At 45.4% G+C, this 21285-nt stretch overlaps 2 protein-coding genes across 2 annotated transcripts in view; both read right to left on the bottom strand.

Moving 5' to 3' along the window:
- EGLN2 (egl-9 family hypoxia inducible factor 2) overlaps positions 1-6501 on the bottom strand; it is a 38829-nt gene extending 32328 nt beyond the window's left edge. The window contains exons 1-2 of the mRNA XM_030218677.1: positions 6397-6501; positions 5069-6207 (exon numbers count right to left, since the gene is read on the bottom strand). Of these exons, the coding sequence (XP_030074537.1) occupies positions 5069-6061 (993 nt within the window). The 5' untranslated portion in view covers positions 6062-6207; positions 6397-6501. The remainder of the gene's footprint in view (positions 1-5068; positions 6208-6396) is intronic.
- A 9811-nt stretch (positions 6502-16312) lies between these two features.
- RAB4B (RAB4B, member RAS oncogene family) overlaps positions 16313-21285 on the bottom strand; it is a 52238-nt gene continuing 47265 nt past the window's right edge. The window contains exons 7-8 of the mRNA XM_030218216.1: positions 19923-20084; positions 16313-19457 (exon numbers count right to left, since the gene is read on the bottom strand). Of these exons, the coding sequence (XP_030074076.1) occupies positions 19969-20084 (116 nt within the window). The 3' untranslated portion in view covers positions 16313-19457; positions 19923-19968. The remainder of the gene's footprint in view (positions 19458-19922; positions 20085-21285) is intronic.

The following is a 21285-nucleotide window of genomic DNA, read 5'->3' as shown; positions in this document are numbered from 1 at the left end:
TTAAGGGTATAGAGGTGAGAAACCATGAGCATGATGGGAGAATAGTATCTTACATTTTTTTGGGGAGGTGGGGGTGAGTTACAAGGTTGCATGTTTGTTTTTACTGTCTCCTGCTTTGTACATATGAGTTTATCTTGTTGGGCAGACTGGATGGACCATGCAGGTCTTTTTCTGCCGTCATTTACTATGTTACTGTGTTACTTTCAAATGAAGCATATCCAGGCTGGGTTCCAGCCACCATAAGCTTTTGCCAGCAAGCATAGATTTTTTTTTTCCCTTGTATGCCTTTCCCCTCCCCCACAAACCTAGTCTGGTCACTGGCCCTGGGCTGGAACCCATTTACCAGGGCTCTCCCCAGAAACCCTGCTATTAGAGGCCCTGGATCCAGACCCCAGTTTAACTTTCAATTTATGACCAGGACTCCCCTCCCCCAACCTTGGTGTTTCCAGGCCAAAACTCACCACAGGAACAAAATCTGATTTGGGGGGGGGGGGGGGGGTGTGGAACCAGGGACCTTCTGCAAGGAAATGCATAGCACATGCCACCTGAGCCACAAGACTAGCCTCTCATCTGCTCTCCCCCTCTCCTATGTGCATTTTCCAGGTTCCTCTGCATCTGCTTCCTTCATTTCCCCTGGAGGACGAAGAGTCAAAAAGTTAAGTCTATGTCCATGAACCGGATCATTGAGCAACTCTGGGCAGTCCCTTAAAAAAGTCAAAAAGTTTGCTGAGTCACCATGTGTCACCACATTCACACACAGCATTCGGGGTCCGATCAGCAGCACGCTGACCTGCCAAGGCCAAGGCTAGAGACACATGCCAAAAAGAGCCCTGGTGGCCTCCTATTACCATGCAAAGCGGAAGCAAGAAGAGTATCGTGTGCACGTCGCCAGGAAGAGAACATTGCAAAGCTCTCAGCCTAAGTATAACCAGGGAGGAGAAGGCTCAGGGGTGCTCCGAGTTTCCTGACATTTCCAGAGTGCTCACAAAAGGCTTTTTAGCTTTGAAGAAATGCTCAAACACCCACACAATCTACAGGTTCCAAAAACAAAATGGGATGGGGAACAGTTCCTACTGACTATACACTAAATGGACCCAAAACCCAGTTCCCACCTGAGGTGGGCCCTACTGCACAATGGCTTTAAAGTGACCACTGGGGGGGGGGAGGGGAGGTGTTGTACGTCTGAGTCTTTTTCCAAAGCTTAAAAGCACTTTATGAGACTAAAGTGGCTTTTAGAGTGTACTCTAGAAATCTCACAAACCTCCCTTCCCTGGCTACACTTGGAGCACTCTCTTTATGCCTATATGCATTATGTCTGCTGCTTCTTCTATACAGGTGCTACCATTCTAAGCCACTGGAAGAAGTAGGGGGAGTCACACATCTGGACATCCAGCTCTAGAACAGGTTGTACTACTACGTGGAACATTCACACATCAGTCATGCAGCCAGCCATACTGGGAATTTAAACACCTGCCTCTCTGCCACCCCTCCCGCCTTTCATCTTTTTCAGCCCATGTACATTTTTTCCGAGCTAGCATGCGTTACTGATTTATGCCAGTACAGTCTATTAGGAAACCTGGCCAGTCAGCTGCTAAGGCAAACAGCACCTTCCCCCATCACACAAGGATCATTTTTCTCTGTCCACTGGCCCCCTGCCGGGAACACATCATCCCTCCACTGCTGACTTCATGGCACTGGGAGTTCCAGGCCTTCACACCCATGAGGCAGGATCAAAACAACTACAAGCTCACAGAAACTGTGGGGGAAGGGGGGAGAGGAAAAAGGGGGCAAGGGTCAGACTATTCCCAATAACCTAGAAGCTGTGGAGAGAGTGCTTAAATGATAAAAGGGATGGAACACCTCTCCAATGAGGAAAGGCTGAAGAGGTTAGGGTTCTTCAACCTGGAAAAGAGAGATGAGGGGAGATTTGATGGCGGTCTACAAAATCCTGAGTGGTGTACAACGAGTAGAAGTAAATCGATTTGTTACTCATTCCCAAAAGTACAAAGACTAGTGGACACTTGAGGAAGTTACACGGAAATACTTTTAAAACAAACAGGAGGCAATAGCTATTCGTTGAGTGAAAAAATAAGCTCTGGAATTCTGCCAGAGGATGTGGTAACAGCAGTTAGCGTATCTGGGTTTAAAAAAGGTTTGGACAAATTCTCGGAGGAAAAGTCCATAGTTTGCTATGAAACACACATGGGAAGCACCTGCTTGCCCTGGGATTTGTAGTATGGAGTGTTACCACGATTTGGGTTTCTACCAGGTACTTGTGACCTGGCTTGGCCACTGTCTGAAAAACAGTATTGGGCTAGATGGACCAGTATGGCTACTCTTATGTTCTTATGTTATGCTCTTATGTTCTTTAACTTGGCCCTGTGGAATGGAGTGTAGGGTCAGAGAGCGCAGCATGTGGAGAGAGGTACTTCACTCTCTCCACCTGCAAGCTTCCAGAATATGTACATACACTGATGATCACCTTTATTCCCTTTAACCCATACTACAGGCTGGTATCTCCTTCACAAACCCGAAAAGGAAGGGGGGCGCTCCACTTTTTAACCCATTCCTACCCAGACACTACTGCAGATACCAATCTCCCTCCCTAATCTAAAGAATGACAGTTTCAGCATCTTCTAAAATCTGAAAATGCAAAAACATCCCAAGCTCCTTTAAGACAAGCAGTCACAACCTCAGCTCTACCTACATTTCTGTCTGCTGGAACCAGTGTTGCTCATGTGCAGCAGAAAACATTAAGTGCCTCAAAGCTGAGAGACACAGTCATAAAATACACAAGCACAGCTCCAAAGTCTCCCTTCTGATCTAGTGACTTTTAGCACAGAGAATTGGGGAGTGGGGATGTGGAGGTGGACAAGGTTCTTCCCACTGCAATAGCTTCATCTATAATTCTGCTGCACCTCATGTTTTGGCAATTTGCAGGGCCCAGTATTCCCTATAACCTATGGGCAGAGGAAACAATCCTGAGGATTGCACATAGATATCCAGGCTTATCTGTACAGTGCTGTGTACATCTAAAAAAGTACTATAAAAAGGTTAAGCAATCCTCATTGTAAGCTCTCCTCCTATCCCTCTCAGAGAAGGGTAATTTAATAAGGCTTTAGCTGATCTATGCAGAGATCCTGGGAAAGTGACAGGGTGAAGTTTAAAATTAAAAAAAAAGGAAAACCACACACAACATTTTCAGCAATACTGAATGCAAACAAGGAAAAAAAAGAGAACCGACACCGACCACTTACAACATGCTTACAGCCAGAACACCAGCTAAGGTAAAAACACATCCTGAGTTTTGTATCCCATTGCCACTCTGCAGGAATCAAATAATTAAATACAAACAAAATATTGGACACAACACAAGCAATATTGGGTCAGAACCAGGGCGGAGCGATGGAGGCGGACACCCAGGGTGGAGCAGTGGAGGCGGACCGCCCCAGGTGCAGGCAGCATGGGGATGCGCTCAGCAGACGTGTGGTTGTCGGCTTTGCCAGTCCCCTGCCCCCACCGCTGTCAACGTCCCGTTTCGGAGCAAGGGACCAACAGAGCCAACAGCCAAGCGACTGCTCAGAACACCCCCTTACTCGGAGGAGGGAGGACGGGAGAGGAGGGATGGTTCTCTCTCAGGTTGTAACCAATCTAGGTATGCTACTGGTCAGACCAAAGAACCTACCTAGCCCGGTATCCTGCTTCTAACAGTAACCAAGCCACGTCACTAAGAACTGACAGAATACTAAAAAATAGTAGCATTCAATGCTACCTACCTCTGGGGACAAGCAGTGGCTTTCCACGGGTCTACCTTAATAGCTTATGGACTTTACCTCCAGGAATTAAAAAATAAATACACATTACAAGCAAAAAAAAAAAAAACAGGTAAGAGCTGCAGGTATGTATGCAAAGGCACTATGCCAGAGGAACAGGCTGTTTATTTTGTGGCCAGCAGGCGCTGTCGCCATGACCTGACAGACACAGAACACTTCAGTATGCTAGAAAGCATTTTGTAATATCATCAAGACAACTTCCGACCATACCAGGGCACAGTTCCAAGTGTCATCTGGACTTTTCAGATTTACTGCTCCCCCAAAGCAAAAAAATGCTTCCACCACTCACATTTCTGGAGTAAATCCCCCAATGCAGCATCCCATCCTCCTTCCAACTTAATCCGATATGATCAGTTCATTTTCTAATTTGGCACATGTAACTCTCTCTCCAGTTAAGGCACAGCCCTTTTCCCTGTGAGCAGCATCTCCAAATGAGTTAGTTTTGTGCACATCATGTCAGGAATGAGTCACACTCATGCATCAGGGTATGCTAGGCATAACCTCAATTTCTGAAATTTACTGTTAGCGATTGCTTTCATACTTGCATAGTGCCAAACAGCTACTGGATTACTCTAGTGCAGGTACAGCGCAGTGTCATATGTATGTCACAGGTGCTCTCCCATGCTGTCACAGCGAGAACATTCTGCCTGACCCATGCTGAAGCCAGGACTGGGAGACCTTGATACACAGCATAATAGAACCTCTTTTTAGTCTGTGATTCAGAGCCAATGTAAGTTAGACACAAGCACAGTTGAACTCCCACATGCAAGATTCAAAGTGGCTCTTAGCCCTGCCAGTTTCAACAGCCCACACAGCTGGATAAGATGGCTTTTATGCCATCATAAACCTCTAACTAGCCTTGCTGCCATTGACAGCAGCTAAGCAATAATAATACTGTGCAAGCACTCTGATCCATGGTGGAAGGCAAAGACAGGATGATAGAATGCAGCAGAAAAGTTATCTATGAGTGCTTCAGCAGCAGCATGAAGTTTCATGAATTTAACTTTAGACCAGATGCCTAACCTCATAGCTCTGGTGGGAAGAATACAGCAGTAGAGTTCAGAAGATCACTAGTTCAAATTTTGGCTTAGCTAGTACATAAAAAAATAAAAGCTGGACTATGAAGCCACCTTGAATTCTGAGCACAGGTTTCCCCTTTTTAACTCTGCAGCTTCTGAAAGAATCTGCCCCGAGTCAATGGCTACAAAACTTTGCGCGAGTCACCCCCGGCTTACCTTAGTTCTCCCATTGATGACATACTTGTCCAGCTTGGGGGCACAGTGCAGGATCACCTCATCAATCTTGGACATCAGCGTGCCAATGTTTTCACAGCCTGGCTCTTTACCCTCCACCCAGGCAATCTGGTCGCCCCGGATGTTCTTGGAAGGAACAGTTCTCTGGTTCACTAGCTGTCCATCCCGGAACTTCCCACTGTGATTCAAGACCTCCACCTCACCCAAGACCTTGCTCCCAAGCTCCTCTCCTAGGAAATGGTCCTTCACACAGATGCCATAACTGTTCAAACAAGGGACAACATAGTCCATGGCAATTCTCTGGGGCGGTAAGAACTGGTGCCCATTTTGAAATGGCCTGGAGGGTACCTGTCCATGGCTTCTTCCATTGATTCCCTGCTCTGGAAGGATTATACCATCCTCCTGTACTCGCCTTCTCTTCAAATCCTTGGGCATTAAGTCGGTGCCTGGCACTGACAAAATCCTATTACTAGCTTCAGAAGGTAGTATGTCAGTTCTTTTTTTCTTTGCCGATGGAAGGCCATCGGACCTCCCAGTCAATGTCAGTATCTGGTGGTCCCTCAGCCACACAGCCTCCTCCCCAGTCAATCCCCAGTCCTTGGAGACAGCAGAATCCTGCTGCAGGAAGGGCTCAAGCCTGGCCCCATCAACATCCCTTTGCAGAGCCACACAGTAGCCAGGTGCACGGTACAGGGGGGCTCCCTGATCCCTCTCGTCGACAACACCAAAGGTTACCTTGCGGGGGCCGGCTGGAGTGGGGACCTGCCCGCCACCCGGCAAAAGCCAGGCAGCTGAAGCTGAGGATGCTCTAGCAGGGTGCTTCATATAACTCTCTACCCCCATCCTGGTACAAGAACCCCTTCCTCCTGCAAATGCCTTCTTCTGTCCTGGCTTCCCTTCTTCCTGCTGCTGAGTAGGCAGCCGTGGCTGCTGCAGACTGGGGCTCAGAACGCCCCGTCTGTGCAAGTTCTCCATCTCAGCTTTCTCATCGTGTCCTGTGCACGTACCACACGTCTCGCTGCCATGTTGCCAGCCCGTGCCTCTCCCCGCCTGTCGCTGAGTCCCCGCTGCTCTGGCATCCACTGGCACCAACCCCTAGCAGAAGGCTCTCATCTGTCATCCTGCAAAATAAACAAAGCAAAAGCTGAACGATTTCCAACCCCCGCCCTCCTGGGTTATATAGGAGCACAAGCGACAGACCAAGTGGTCACATGCGTTAGGATGTCCTCACACGCACCGAGCACTCCTCTTCACATAGAGGTGGAGACCCCCCCTCTCGCCCACTCCCTCACTCTCCAAACCGTCCCTACCTTCAACTTGCCTTCCAGGTCGCCGCACCAGCAACAATTTCTACACGTTCCTTCCCGCGGCAGCCAGAGTCCCTCTGCCGCGTCCCGCCCCAACGGGAACAGGAAGTTGCGTCAGAGGGGCAACTCCGAGAGGTCGGTCGCGCGAGCAAGCAACCCGTAAGAATTGGGTGGTGCGGCGACCTCCAATTCGAAGGTAGCCAGGGGAGGAGGTCATTTGTTGACCTTCTACCTCGTTGATGTGGTTGTTGGGGAGCTGCGGGGAAGAAGGGCGCAGTTGGTCAGGGGCCCCTTGCCTAACGGTTAGCGTGAGAACCTGGAGAACTGGGCTCGATTCCCGCTGTAGCTCCTTGTGACCTTGGGCAAGTCACTTAACCGTCCATTGCTCCAGATACAAAATAAGTACCGGTATCTAATATGTGAACAGCTTTGATTGTAACCTTGTAAAGAAGTATCTCGTAAACCTGTAGTTGTAGTCGAGCTTACTCTGTGCATGGCATGTACTGTACTCTCCCAGACTTTTCTATGCCCGGTAGCATCATTTTTTTTTATTCTTGCGATTTTGAAAATGAATTTTCCTTTTAATCGCTTTGAAGATAATTTTATAAAGAAATATCTTTACGAGTCATGTGCTACAGGTGGAAATGGCTTTATAAAATGTAAATGCATATGCAAGTGAAAGTACACGTAAGAGTATGTGTATTTTTAAGAGATCTGCATTTGGGTGAAGTTGCTGTTTACCTTTTTTTTTTTTTTTTTTTAACTAAAATAGGCATGTACATGTACATAGTTGCACTTTCCTTGAATCAGGTGTAACCAGTGTTGTAGCAGATGCACCCTCTGTCAGACTCAGCCCCCCCCCCCCTTAAAATCTTCTCATCATCTTCACACAGTGCCACTCAGGCTGCAGAGTGGGGGTGGTAGTGGCAGCGAGGACAGGGGGAGACGCAAGTTCCTGGCTACACCACTGGGAGTAACATTTTTGTGTAAAGAGTATTTGAGTACTGCTATGGATTATTGTAGGAAGCCATCATATAAAGGCAAACACTTAACTTCTCTGTACCTGTTCTGATTCTAATATATCTTTTTTGAGATTCGGTGACCAGAATTGCACACAGTAGTCAAGGTACGGTCGCACCATTGCTCAATACAAAGGTTTCCATTCCTTTCCTAATAATACCTAGCATGCTATTTGCTTTCTTAGCTGCCACCACATACTAAGCAGAGGATTTCAACGTATCATCAACGATGACACCTAGATCCCTTTCTTGGTCGGTGACTCCTAATGTGGAACCTTGCATTGCGTATCTATAGTTCGGGTTCCTCTTTCCCACATGCATCACTTTGCACTTGCTCACATGAAACGTCATCTGCCATTTGGATGCCCAGGCTCCCAGTCGCATAAGGTTTGCTTGTAATTTTTCACAATCCTCTTGTGGTTTAACAACTTTGAATAACTTTGCATCATCAGCAAATTTAATTACCTCACTAGTTACTCCCATCTCTAAATCATTTGTAAATATTTTAAAAAGCTGCAGTCCCAGCACAGATCCCTGGGGAACCCCACTATCTACCCTTCTCCATTAAGAATACTGACCATTTAACCCTACGCTCTGTTTCCTATCTTTTAACCAGTTTTTAATCCACAGTAGAATACTATCTCTTATCCCATGACTCTCCAATTTCCTTTCATGAGATACTTTGTCAAATGCCTTTTGACAATCCAGATACACAATATTGACCAGCTCACCTTTGTCCACGTTTGTTCACCCCTTCAAAGAAATGTAATAGATTGGTGAGGCAAGCTTTCCCTTGACTAAATCCATGTTGGCTTTATTAATCCATGCTTTTGAATATGTTCTGTAATTTTGTTCTCTATAATAGCCTCTACATTTTGCCCAGCACCAATGTCAGGCTCATCAGTCCATAATGTTCCAGATCACCTCAGGACCCTTTTTAAAAAAAAAAAAAAATTGGCGTTACATTAGCCACCCTCCAATCTTCTGGTACCATGCTTGTTTTTAAAGATAAATTATATATTACTAACAATAGTTCTGTAAGTTCATTTTTCAATTCTGTCAGTAGTCTGAGATGAATACCATCTGGTCCAGGCGATTTGCTACTCTTTAATTTGTCAAATTGCATCATTACAACTTCCAGGTTTATAGAGACTCAGTTTCTCTGACTCATCAGCTTTGAATACCATTTCTGGCACCGGTATCTCTCTCAAATCTTCCTTGATGAAGACTGAAGCAAAGAATTTGTTTAATCTCTCCATTATGGCTTTGTCTTCCTTGAGTGCCCCTTTTATCTCTCGGTCATCTAGCAGTCCAACTGATTCTAAAAAAGTTTTTACTATGTGTTTTTGCCTCCAACGCAATCTTTTTTTCAAAGTCCCTCTTCGCCTTCCTTATCAGCACTTTGCATTTGACTTGCCATTCCTTATGCTGTTATTATTTTCTTTCGGATCCTTCTTCCATTTTCTGAAGTTTTCTTTTAGCTCTAATAGCTTCCTTCGCCTCACTTTTTAACCATACCAGCTGTCATTTGGTCTTCCTTCCTTCTTTTTTTAATCCATGGAATATATTTGGCCTGGGCTTCCAGGATGGTGTTTTTGAACAACATCCACAATTTTGACCTTCGCAGCTGCTCCTCTAAGAGTTTCTTTCACTGTTTTTCTCATTTTATCATAAGTTTGCTTTTTGAGAGTTAAATGCTAATGTATTGGATTTTCTATGTGTACTTACTCCAAAGCCAGTATGAAATCTGATAATACGATGAGCACTGTTATCAAGCAGCCCCAGCACCATTACCTCCTTCACCAGATCATGCGCTCCACTAAGGCTTAAAGTCCAGATGCACTAAACCCTAACGAGCCAGCAATGTGATTTTATACCAGTTCTAGCCAGTTTAGCGAGCAAGAAGTACAAGGAAACATGCACAAAATGGTTCTCCGAGCTCTTGTCATATCACGGTAGCAGCTAACGAAAACGGAATGCAAAGCTGCAGTTTTGCAAACAATGCACAGAAGCAGCCCCTACCGTTAGTGATGAAATTTTAACAGAAGGTTTGGAACACACAGTCCTGACAGTTCTTGCTAGTACTCCACAGCTGCAGAAGATATTAAAGCAAAGCGCTATATAACTCCCTAGCAGATGTCAGCAAAGGCTGCAACACATTATTGTAAGAGCCTAGCATCTGTACCTACAGCATATTTTGAAAAGCAAGGGAAAGAGGGAGAGAGGAGAGAAGAAAAGTCTCTAGAGTGACCACCACTGAACCCCACCCCCTGCGGCACTTCTCTCCTAGACCTTGTTTCTGTGTGCTCTAGAACTGGCCAGCAAAACATTCAGGGGTTAGAAGTGTGAACCAGCTGTATTGCTGCTGCTGAGCTTGCACAGAGGTGGGGAGGAAGTGAAGGCCTGATAGAGGCAGAGCTGTTCCTCTTGTCACTGCTCTATAGGGAGGACAGGGTCAGAGAATGTTGCCCGTCCTCTCCCCTTCTGGTGTTGTCCATTCCTTGTGCTGAAGGTAAGATCTAGTAAAAGAAGAAAACAAAAAAAAGCCAAAACTTCTTTCACACATGCAGCTTGTCTGCGTGAATGAAGACGTTTGAAGCATGCGCAGAGCAGTCATGCTTAGCGATTGTCTTTTCTGCACATGCTCAACTGACTGGCTGGCTTTCCCCTATTGCATGCAAATAAGCCCTATTCTCAAAAGCAGCGAGCAGCTCTTTTACATACAATTCTCTTTGGGGAATCCCTCGGTATTTCCAAATCCGTAATACAGACAGGTCCTTAACGGGGACCTTTGTGTATCTGGGCCTAAGGCTAGAATTTATCCTCCTTTGGTTGGCTTCGGTACCAGCTGCTCCATAAAGCAGTCCTTGATTTCGCCAAGGAATTTTATCTCCCTAGCATGCCCTGATGATACATTTACCCAGTCAATATTGGGGTAATTGAAATCACCCATTATTGTTGTGTTGCCCAGTTTGTTAGCCTCCCTAATTTCTGGTAACATTTCTACATCTGTCTGTTCATCCTGGCCAGGTGGACGGTAGTACACTCCTATCACTATTCTTTTCCCCTTTACATGTAGAATTTCAATCCATAGGGATTCCAAGATGTGTTTTGTTTCCTGTAGAATTTTCAATCTCTTTGATTCAAGGCCCTCCTTAACATACCTTCTCTTAGTGGTTACAATCAAAGCGGTTTATATACAGGTACTCATTTACTTATGTAAGTTTTATTTTATAAACTTCACACCATTTGAAAAAAAAGAACACTATGGGACATTTCATGGAAAAATATAATTTCCCATTTGTGCAAACAGGTCATGGGACTCGTAATTATAACACTTCATCTGCAAACACGTTGATGAAGTAAACCCAAAACAGAATGTAAATGAATAGAAATTGGAAAGGGCCATGGACGCACTTCACTTAGATGACATTTTACATGAAAATAACTCCTCCACCTTCATCAAATTATAATACAAATATGGCAAGAATAACAGTATAAAGCTATTAAAACCAGCTTAAATTTGTAAGCCAAATATTTAAAAAGAAGCTGAATTTGGCATTTAATAGTAATGTCTGTAGTTAGAATAGGAAGGGCCACTTTTACCAAGGGACAGCTGCCCCAGGCCCATATATAAATGGGGCCCAGTTGCCCATTGGTAAATTTAATCCTGAGTCCAATCTCTTTATTTTCCCCTCCATTCCCTGGTCCCCCTCCCACATATCTAGCATATCTCTCACTCCCCCTCCCCCTAAACTTACCTTGGTCTGTGGCTAGCATCAGGGATTAAATCAGGCTATCTCTAGCTGGCCACATCCCACCCATGTGGAAAAAGGAAGAGGAGTGGGACAAGGGTCTTACAGAGAGAGGGAAGAAGGAAGGAAGGAGAAAGAAGCCAGACCACAAGGGAGGCAGGGGGGAGAGAGATGCTGGTCCCAGAGTGGGGGGTGCAGGAAGAGAGGGGAGGGATGCAGAAGGGCAGTGCTGGATGGGAATAGGGACAGTGGAACACTGAGGGGTAAAACTGCACACTGGGAGGGATAAGAACAGAGAGGGGCAAATTGGAAGATGTCAGCTTTTGGAAATGTGCATCTCTGATATCTTTCATTTCAGTTTCTTTAATATTGCTGTATATGCACAGTCTGACTTCTTGAGGTTTCCAATTCAGGTTTTTGCCTTCATATCTCTATTGCTCTGTAATCCCTTGTTTCAAAGTTATTGAGGGTTTGTTTATATTTTGCATGTGACCAAGGTGCAGTATTCTGCTGACACAGGGATGGGCAACCTTTATACACAGAGGGTTGCATGAATGTCAGTACTATTCCTAGCAGGCCGCAACATTATACAATGTTGAAATCGGAAATACACAGAGCTGTGATAAATAACTGATTGAAACAAACTGCTAGCGTGGCTATTCTGAAAATAGTTGTGAAATACTGCATTAAAATTGCCAGAACTCTGGTTAATGATGTTTTCTGTATGTACTTGAGCCATATAAAATTTGGTGGCAGGACACAGGTTGCCACCCTTGTTCTAGTATGTAGGTTTCTGTGTAGAAATCTTATAGATGGCCCATTTGTTTTCCCACTAGGTGGTGTATTGGTGTTTTAGGACCTGGTGTATTGATTACAGTTCCGCATTTTCATAGATAAGTTGTTGCTCTGAGTCCTGGGACATAGTGCTGTTATGGTATGATAAGGATCTGAATGTGTTTTTGCATAATTTGCAGTGGTGGGGGAAAGCACCGTGGGAAGAGGCAGAGAGTTGAGAGGTCCCTCTGGTGCTGTTTCCCACTCTCCACGTTCCCCTCAAACCATACTCCTCTGTCCATGTCCCCCAACGTTCACCCCTTCTGATCCCAATTAGTTCCCCCCTCCCCCAAATCTCAGAAGGACAGAAGGGCTGTATGCTGCTGTTTCTGCTCCTGTTCTCAGGTAAAAAGCAACACATAGAATGAAGTGAAAACGAGGAGAAGCTAGCTTAGGGAGCAGCAGGCTGCTCTCCAGCCTAGCCAGTGGAGTTAACTATGTACCCATGGTAGGGCTTACCATACACCAACTACTGTCTCTCAAATCTCATTCAGCAGCGAACAGCTTCCTGCTCCAGACCCTCTTCTTCCCTCATAGGTAGTGGTAGGGAACAGGAGAGATTGAGGTAAGTTAGGGACAAATATTGGACAGTGCTGCACACAACTTGGGGCTCACACTGCCATAGCCATCTGGTATGTGCTCTGGGGAATGAGGGGCCTGCATTTTGGGTGGCAGCTGATTCAGCGACGGGCTTCTATAGTCATTGTGCTGTCTTTTTCACTTGCTCCCTTGTCGTGTTGTATACTTTGGATAGGGGTTCAATTCCCACAGATGATTTTTCAACTAGCTGGGTTTTTTTTCTGCCTTCCACACGTGCTTCAATGTGCAAGGCAGCTTTAGGTGACATGAAGTATGTTTTGATTTAGCTCACTTGAGGTGTGAAGTCCCAAAGTCCCCCTCCCCCCTTGCCATGTCATTTCATAGTTTTGTGTTTGAATGCAACACATTGTTGTGGGCACACTATGATGATGGTAGCTGCATACTCAGATCTTACTAAAAAACAAAAAAAAAAAAAAAAAAACCTGTTATGGATATGCCTGTTATGGATATGCAATGTTATTGGTACTTACGTTGGGCTCTGAGGTGCTTCCCTCATGCGCTGGATCAGGCCTGGGTTTTCCTGCCGTATTCGGCAATACCAGCACCAGAGCTCCTCCTGATGGATCTTAAAGCGCCTTTAACACACAATAGGATGGGGACAGGGTTTGGGTGATGGCCTTTTTTGCCTTGACAGACCAGCTTTCCCATCGACATGTGCATTGCTTCACACATAGGCAAGAGGGGGGGGGGGGCACTTGCTGGAGTGGGGACAGGGTTTGGGTGATGGCCTTTTTTGCCTTGACAGACCAGCCTTCCCATCGACATGTGTACTGCTCCACAGGCAAGAAGGGGGGGGGGGACTTGCTGGAGGGTGGAGGAAGGGTATGGGCATTAGGCCAGGATAGGTGCCTCTAAATTTGAGAGTTACTGTTAACATTCTCTTTGCTATCTTGTGCCGGTCCAGCAGGCTTGGGGGTGGGGGGAATAAATGCATCCCCTCATTTATGCTATGGTGGGGGGGCATGTTCAACAGATGTGACGTAGGTACAGGGGAGGGAGCCTGCTGATCTTACCCTGCCTATGCATAGTGCTTGCACATGCCTGAGGCCAGAGCTCCTTAGGACACTGTGGAATGGCAGATGGTAGTGGTACTTGAAAATCCCAAGTGCTCAGTGTGTGTGCAGGTTGTTGATGTGTCTTTTTTTGTTTTGTTTTTTGCTTGGGGGTTGGGGGATGTGCTGTGCTATGCTGGCAAAGTGGGTTGGATTGGTGTGTGGCTTTGAGGGTGTGTTTCTGTTGTATTGTGTGTGTGTGGTTTTGTCTGTCAAGGAAGTTTGTGGAGGGGGGTCTTTCTGTTGGTGAAATGTAAATGTGGTTGTAGGGGGGGGGGGTCAGCCTTTGTTGAATGTTTTTTTTTTTTTGAGTTGTGCTGAGGCAGCAGTGTTGTTTTAGATGGGCGGAAGGTAGAGGAGCACGTTCTTTGTCTGTCGGTATTTTTTGGCCATTTCAGGGCTGCTGTAGGGGAATGCTGGAAGAGAAATGTCCTGTTGGAAGCAGCGCCATCTTTTTCCATTGGGCTGGGGTTCTGGGCATCCTGGAGGTGGGTGACGGCTTGCCTGAGGACGGGGGTGGTTGTTTTAAGTTGGCGGAAGGGAGAAGAGCACGGTCTCGGGCCGTCGGGGGGTGATCCAGTATGTTTGGTCCATTTCAGGCCGGCTGCAGGGGAATGTTGGAACATTTATGCGCTGCAGGAATCAGCGCCGTCTTTTTCCGGGTGCTCGGGGAATCCCCGAGGTGGGAGACAGCTTGGCTGGGGATGGTTGGGCACGTCCTTAGCCGCTTCGGCAGAAGAGGAAGGGGATGGGGAGTTACCTGCAGCCGCCTGAGAAACCATGTATTCTTTGTTTGTTTTGTATTTTTAGTTTGCATTTCTGTTGAAGAAAGAGTGGATGCCTTTCGAATTATGGAGGTGGTGCGTCGGTGTGCGGTTGTTTCGTTAGTTTGGCAGCCAGTCTCCAGCGATTCCTAGGCAGGGAAGGAGTACTCCTCCCCCTTCCTTGGTCGCTGTTTGCTGCTGGCTGGGTCACGGGTAATCTTTCCAGCTGGGCCGCAGCTTGTCCTGTTCGCCCACGTCCCAGATGGTGACGGGCACGTTGTTTTCCGGCTCCTCTGACTCCATGTCAAGCAATCCCAAATATAGACTGTGCTATAGGCCCTCTGGCACTAAAAATCCCCCCCCGGTCTATTTTTGCACATACCCACAGCAGGAATATTCTTCTCTCGTTCCAGCGGTGTTTCTGTGCTCTCCGTGCTGCACAGATAATGAGCCATTCTGCTGGGGAATGCTCTTCCCTTATTGTAACGTAGTTTCCTCTGATTGGTCCGTGTTACGTTGCCTAGTGTTGCCTGGGAACGGTGTTGCGATGGTCCTTTGTGTTTCAGAATGTTGAGGGTGTTTATTCTGATTGGTCCGTCATGCGAGGGCGGGGCAGAGAGACATGGTCAGTGTGTGGCTTCACCACCATGAATCCATGAACCCTTCAGTGAGTGACTTCAGAACGTTGAGGGTGAGTTTTATTATAGTAGATATTTTTTTTAATTGTGTATTAACCAATAGTTAAGTGATTGTGTTGTACTGGGTATATTGATGTATGATTTGTATGTTTTATTACTATAACATTGTCATTGTGCTAAAAGGGCATTTTTAAAGATCACAGACATTGTAAATGGTAATAAAGGACTCTTTGCTTGATTTCAAACACCCTCTTAATAGATAGATGAAATCAAACAGGACATTACACATTTGGTCTACTGGCCAAATCTGAGCACTAGTCAACCTTTATGTAAAGCAGAGGAGTAGCTGGTCATAGCAGCCTCGGTACAAACTGCTCTCAGGGTATGGGGCTCCCACTCATTGCCAAAAGGAGAAATATCTGTGTGTGTGGTTTGAGGGCGGAGAACAGTGTCTTCCATATGCTTTATTAAAGAGGACAAATACTGTTATGGCAGGTTAACCCATCTCAGGACAGAGCTGTGAAACTAAAACAGCACTGCTGGCCTCTGGAATGTTAGATGAGCAGTGTGCATGGTGACAGACATTACACAGTAGGTAGTTATCCAATTTCTGCATAATAACATTGCAAAAATAACCTATGAATATTCATTGCCAGCACCGAAGAAAAACTGAGTTGACTGCAGGCAACACTTGCTGGATGGGCGTTTCTCTCTCCTGCTTCCACATCTATAAATATCTAACCTCTGCTTTGGATAAATAATACACTATGGGGCCCTTTTACTAAGTGCACTAAGCAGTAAACATGGGAATTGGCATGTGTTAACTGTTTCTATACAAGCACGGTAGTTGTTACTGTGGTGACATGGTGATTAGCACACACGTTAACTCCACATTGCATTACTGAGTGGGAATTAGGCAGGACTTGGCCATAGAATGAGTTTGGACTGCATAGTACAGTTAGCACATGGTAAGTAGAACACGCTAACCATCACTTTTGCAGGTAGGCAGGTTCACTTTAGTGCCACGCTAAGTGCATCCATGCTAATTGCAACCAGGTTTATGCACACTAGTGCAGTTTTCATTGCCATAATTGATGAGAACATGCTAAGCACACTCCCAATAATTACCACACAGCCTTTGCATTTAGTGTGTTTTAACATCCAACAACTACAGATGTAAACTTCTCAGCCCTATAGACTGGAGCTAAGTACATGAAATAGCAGCAAATTTTACCCAAGAAATGCATAAAATCATTTATTGATATTTTTATTAAAGAGCAGAGAAGCACATCCTTCTGGAAGTTTTTTAAGTCTCCATCCAACAATCTTTCCAAAAGTCCATACACACAGCATTACATTTTAACCATTTTTATTTTTTTTAAATCAAGACAGGGCATGCCTTAGTAAGAGCAGCCTCAGCCCTCTCCAGACTGACAAATGTGGGGTTTGCTCCCAGAATTCAGCAATCAAAAGCCTGCAAGTGAGAGTCCAGGGGCCATTCCCAGCCCTGCCAGCCGAGGAGTCCAATAATCAGCTCACATTCGCTATAAGTAAAGCGAGTCTCTCTCCTCTGCTGATTTAATTACAGGGAGCTCACGCTAAATGCCCAACTTTAGTCAGACACTGTACCGATCATACATAACCACAATAGAGGTACCTCATAGGTACACTATGGGAAAATTTAGGGCAATAATTACATTCTGTAACACTGCATCCTGTAAAACTAGATTGCACATAGTCTGAAAATACTCCATATAGTACTCACACTGCTATGCTCCACAGAAATTATTCACAAATACTCTCTCACTCTTCTCAGAGCTGCCTGTAATGCAGGTAACAGTATATACACCTGTATTCGTAGTAGTATTCGGAGGTACACCTCCAATTTCTCTTTGGTGCTCACAGCTAAAGCACTTAGCAAGATTTTAAACCAGAATATTCCAAAAATGAGACCTTGGGGAAATCTGCCCCCTCTTCATTTTTATATCATATTGTACCGACTGGTAATAAAATGACCTAAGCCACATTTGCCATAAGTGAGTCGGATATGCTTCCAAACAGGTCAACTTCCAGGGAGGACCTGCTGTCTTCCCATGTAGAATAACACTCTTGCATAAGACCTGTGACTCAAGCTTCTCTGCAAGGCATTTTAAGCTAGAAGTGAAAATTTCACAGAAAGATGAGGATTGGGTAGAGGCTGAGGGGACTCACATGATGATTGGCCAAACCAGTTATAGTCCAGACTGTTCAGAAATCAGTGTTGTTCTGGCAGAAGGAATAAGGATCTACCTTACTGATCTCAGTATCCATGACCTACCCTTGGGCAGAACAGGATCCCCATGATGTGCAGCTCACATATACAGGTTAAGTCAGAGTACTATGAGGGGACACCACCTCCCTCCCCATTTTCTTCTACACTAAGACTGTGAATGTGACATAGCTAGACATGTAATGGCATGGTTGGGGGGGGGGGGGGGGGGGAAAGAAGGTATGCAGAGATGTTTTAAAATCAACCTCAACATTATAAACGACAGATAAGAAAAGTACCAGCAGCTTTCTACAAAGGCCTGAGGAAAGCTGCAACTCTTATGTTGTTATAAAAGCTGCCTCTCTGAAGTTTGGTGCTATTAGTCACACAGTTCCATAGAGGGGAAGGAAGGAGAAAGAGGAACTGTAGAAGAGAAGGACCTTAACTCCATAAATAAATACTACTTACAAATCCAAAACATTGCTTCTAAAAAGGAGTATATAGAATGCTGCTGCCCCTGCTTTCCCCCAGCCCCTGTAATCTATCACAAAACCTTGCCCCGTCATCTGAATGTTCTTCCCAATATTTTCCATTAGTGCAGTTCTACAGATTTCTACTCTGGGCTCTTTAGAACCACTGCCACTTTTTAATCTTCACTCCCTCCCTCCATCCTTCCTTCCTTGTTCAAATGTGATCTACCTGATATAGAAACACAGCCAGAAACTGTTTGTACCAAAAGCATATTTTAAATAAATGATTCTGAGCAGCAGAGACTTGTATGTGGTTCCCACATTTAAACAGCAAAGATTATCAGGAAAGGCAAACTGTGAAGTTTCCAGAACACTTCATTAGTTCTGAATGCCTGCCCCACCAGAAACCAGAGCCAAATGACTTTTCCAGGGAATGAAGCTTTTTGCAAGGTCATCCTGGAGCACCCCTGCTCGTCAGTTACAGGAAATGGTGATGCTGGGGGGATAAAAACATCTCATACTGACACAGCATGCTCTCAAACTAAAGGAAAAAAAAATCAAAATATGCAGCCAACCCCAAAGACTTACAGTAAGCCAACACACCCATACAGTTAATCAGTTCGCAGATTTTAGACAGATATTAACATGAACATTTCCTTTCCAAAGAAGTGAGACTCTGCATAGCCAATTCTTAGTCTGTGCCCTTGTGCTGTTTTTGGAGGCAGTAAGATCCAGAGCTTTCTCCCCAAATTTTAAGTTCAAAGAGCCAGTACTAAAGAGTAGAGTCTTGATGTGAAAGCTCCTGAAGATCTGAAATTAAGTGTTTGGGGGGGGGGGGGGGAGGGGAGGGGCTATGCAAAACAAACAGCAGGTTACAGACAGGTACTCACAGCTACCTAAAACTGAGCAGAGGAATCAAAATCTTATCCTGGAGTCTGAAGAGGAGAACTTATTTCTTGCAAGAAGTGGGGTCTGGTGCTCACTCTAAGAACTCTTGAGTTCAAATCCCAACTGTCCCCAAGCAACGTCCCTCACATTACTCCATCACTTTGGGAGCTTGAGATCAGAAGCTACTGCAGAAAATTATGTGAATATGGAATTCCCTGAACTGCTCTCCCCACCCATAAATAGGGGTATGGCCCAGGGCCATCTCAGTTGGACTTGGGCTGGATCTGATGCATAAAGGGGATAACCCCCACCTCCACAACCTTGTCCAGGCTCTCCCAGGACTTCATCTCCTTCACAGATCTCTCCAGGTAAATACCCTAAATTCTGTTTCAGTGGTAGCCTAAAACATACACCTGCCAAGTGCTCCCTGCTGCACACGTAGCCATCAAAAACTTCACAGTGGATTAATACCCAACTGCTCTTATACCACACAGTGAAAACAAAGGATGGTATTCACACTCCATGCAGAAGAAAAGGCATCAGCAGAAGAGTAGTGTCAGAGCATGGGAAATGTTTCAGACTATTCCATGGACTCCCAGATTTCTCTTTGTCCTGTCTTGGTGGGTCGCAGACTTCAATAGAATGCAAAGAGGGTGGGGCATCCATACTAAAAAAAAAAAAGTTGGAGAAGGTGGGGAGGGGTAACTGCAACGCTCAGGATCCAGGGAGTCGGGACACAACGAAATGCAAAAGTGCTTCACACCCCCTTGGTCCAAAACCAGCTTGAGATACGACACTAAATGGGGGGGAAAAAAAAGCAACATGAAAGATTCTCCTTGGCATCAAACATTACCTAATCTCAACTAGAGGACCAAAGCCCAAGAACCTGAACAGTACCAAATTCCTGGGGGTAGGGGCTCTCACCATGGGGAAACATACCTCCACCCCCACCTGAGGATGACCCAGAACATGGAGTCTAACTCCAGGTTGTACAGAACTAGCAGGGAGAGAAGGGATGAAATACTGCAAACTATACTCACCCCCAACTTCATCCCCCTCCCCACCAAAACACACTGCAGAAATCAACTCTTCCTCAAGCTCCAATGATAGAAGTGAAGAAAGCCATGGATACTGAATTCAAGCCTCATGAAAACAAAATACCAAGGACACCTGTGTTAGGCATCCTGGTGCCTCTCTCAGATGTTAATGCTAGCAGAATAGCAGGGAAAATGCCAGTTTTACAGGTGAAGTGCCTGCTTACCTTTGCCAGGGATTCTTGAATGGCAGAGACAACGTTCCCATGGTTTCTAGCAGCTACACTGCTGCTTGGTCTGTGACTGCGTTCCTCGTGGCTGCCGAAGCTGGCGTAGGGAGGCGTCGCCATACTGTATACCTGAACCCATTCTCTCTGGATCTAGCTCACCTTCCAAACAAAACAGCACAAGCAGTTAGAGCAGATATAAATCACACTTGCCTCCAATTGCTGGTTTCCCTATCTTATTCTCGTCCATGTTGGCATGAAAGATACTTTTAGGTATCCCATAAACATATCAAAAGTCACTTCATGGCTCTGGGAGAAAGGGTGAAGCAGATAAGAGCACAAGTGATGCTCATCAATCCCCCTGTTGAGGGTAAAGGCCAAAGCAGAAAAAGCTCACTTCCTGAAGATGTCATTGAGAGTGTTTCAGCTTCTTGGACCATGGGATGATTTTTCATGGGATGCTGAACAGAGATTGTGTCCATCTTCTGCAGCAGAATGGCTAACCTAGTGAAGAGGGCTTTAAACTAGAATCATTGGGGATAGGTGAACAAAGGCCTCAGGTAAAGAAAAATAAAACCTTAAGTAAAACACTACATACCTCTACAGAAATGGGGAAAGGGGCAACATCTAGAATGTTGTGTATACTAATACCTGTAGTATGGAAAATAAAGTTCCGGATCTAGAGGTTGTGTTAGTGAGGCTGACTTGGATTTAGTGGTGGTCACGGAGAATCACTATTGGGATATAGTTATACCAGGCTATAATCTATTCAGGAAGGATAGAGTAGGGAAAAAAAGAGAGAGGAAGAATGATTTATAACCTGGTTTGAAACAGGATGCTAGGCTTGATGGCTCTTCGGTCTGTTCCAGTAGGACATACTTAAGTATAATATTAAGCAACAGAAATGCAGGACTTACAGGGTAAGGAAGAGACAGTAGGTTAATCTGGAAACAGGGAATGGAAAAATCTATTTATGCTGGGTGATATACAGACCTCCTTCAGAGGCAGAAGTGGACAGAGGTTTAACTGAAGACATTCACAATACAGAAGCCTGAGCCACCAGCAGCACACCCTCTGAGAAGAGTCAGGAAGCCAAGATGGCCACCGTTCCCATGTTTTCTAAGGAAACTACTTGGGCTGCACTACCCAACAGTGAAATGTCACCCTGAAGTGGCAAATCACATATAGAGACAATCAGAGCCTTTTCCCCTGAGGGCTCTGTATTCAGAGTGTGCTGAAGCCATGGAGAAACAACATGTGGAGCGGTGCTCCAATGTAGCACAGCACACTCCACACCACAAGCAGCGTTTAACTTCCTCAGTCAGTGCTACCATACTGAGGGCACAAGAGGAAAGTTGTCTGG

The sequence above is a fragment of the Microcaecilia unicolor genome, chromosome 11 (assembly GCF_901765095.1).
Source record: "Microcaecilia unicolor chromosome 11, aMicUni1.1, whole genome shotgun sequence".
Lineage (NCBI taxonomy): Eukaryota > Metazoa > Chordata > Amphibia > Gymnophiona > Siphonopidae > Microcaecilia > Microcaecilia unicolor.
The sequence above is the reverse complement of the archived record's forward strand: the minus strand, read 5'-3'. Positions and strand labels throughout refer to the sequence as shown.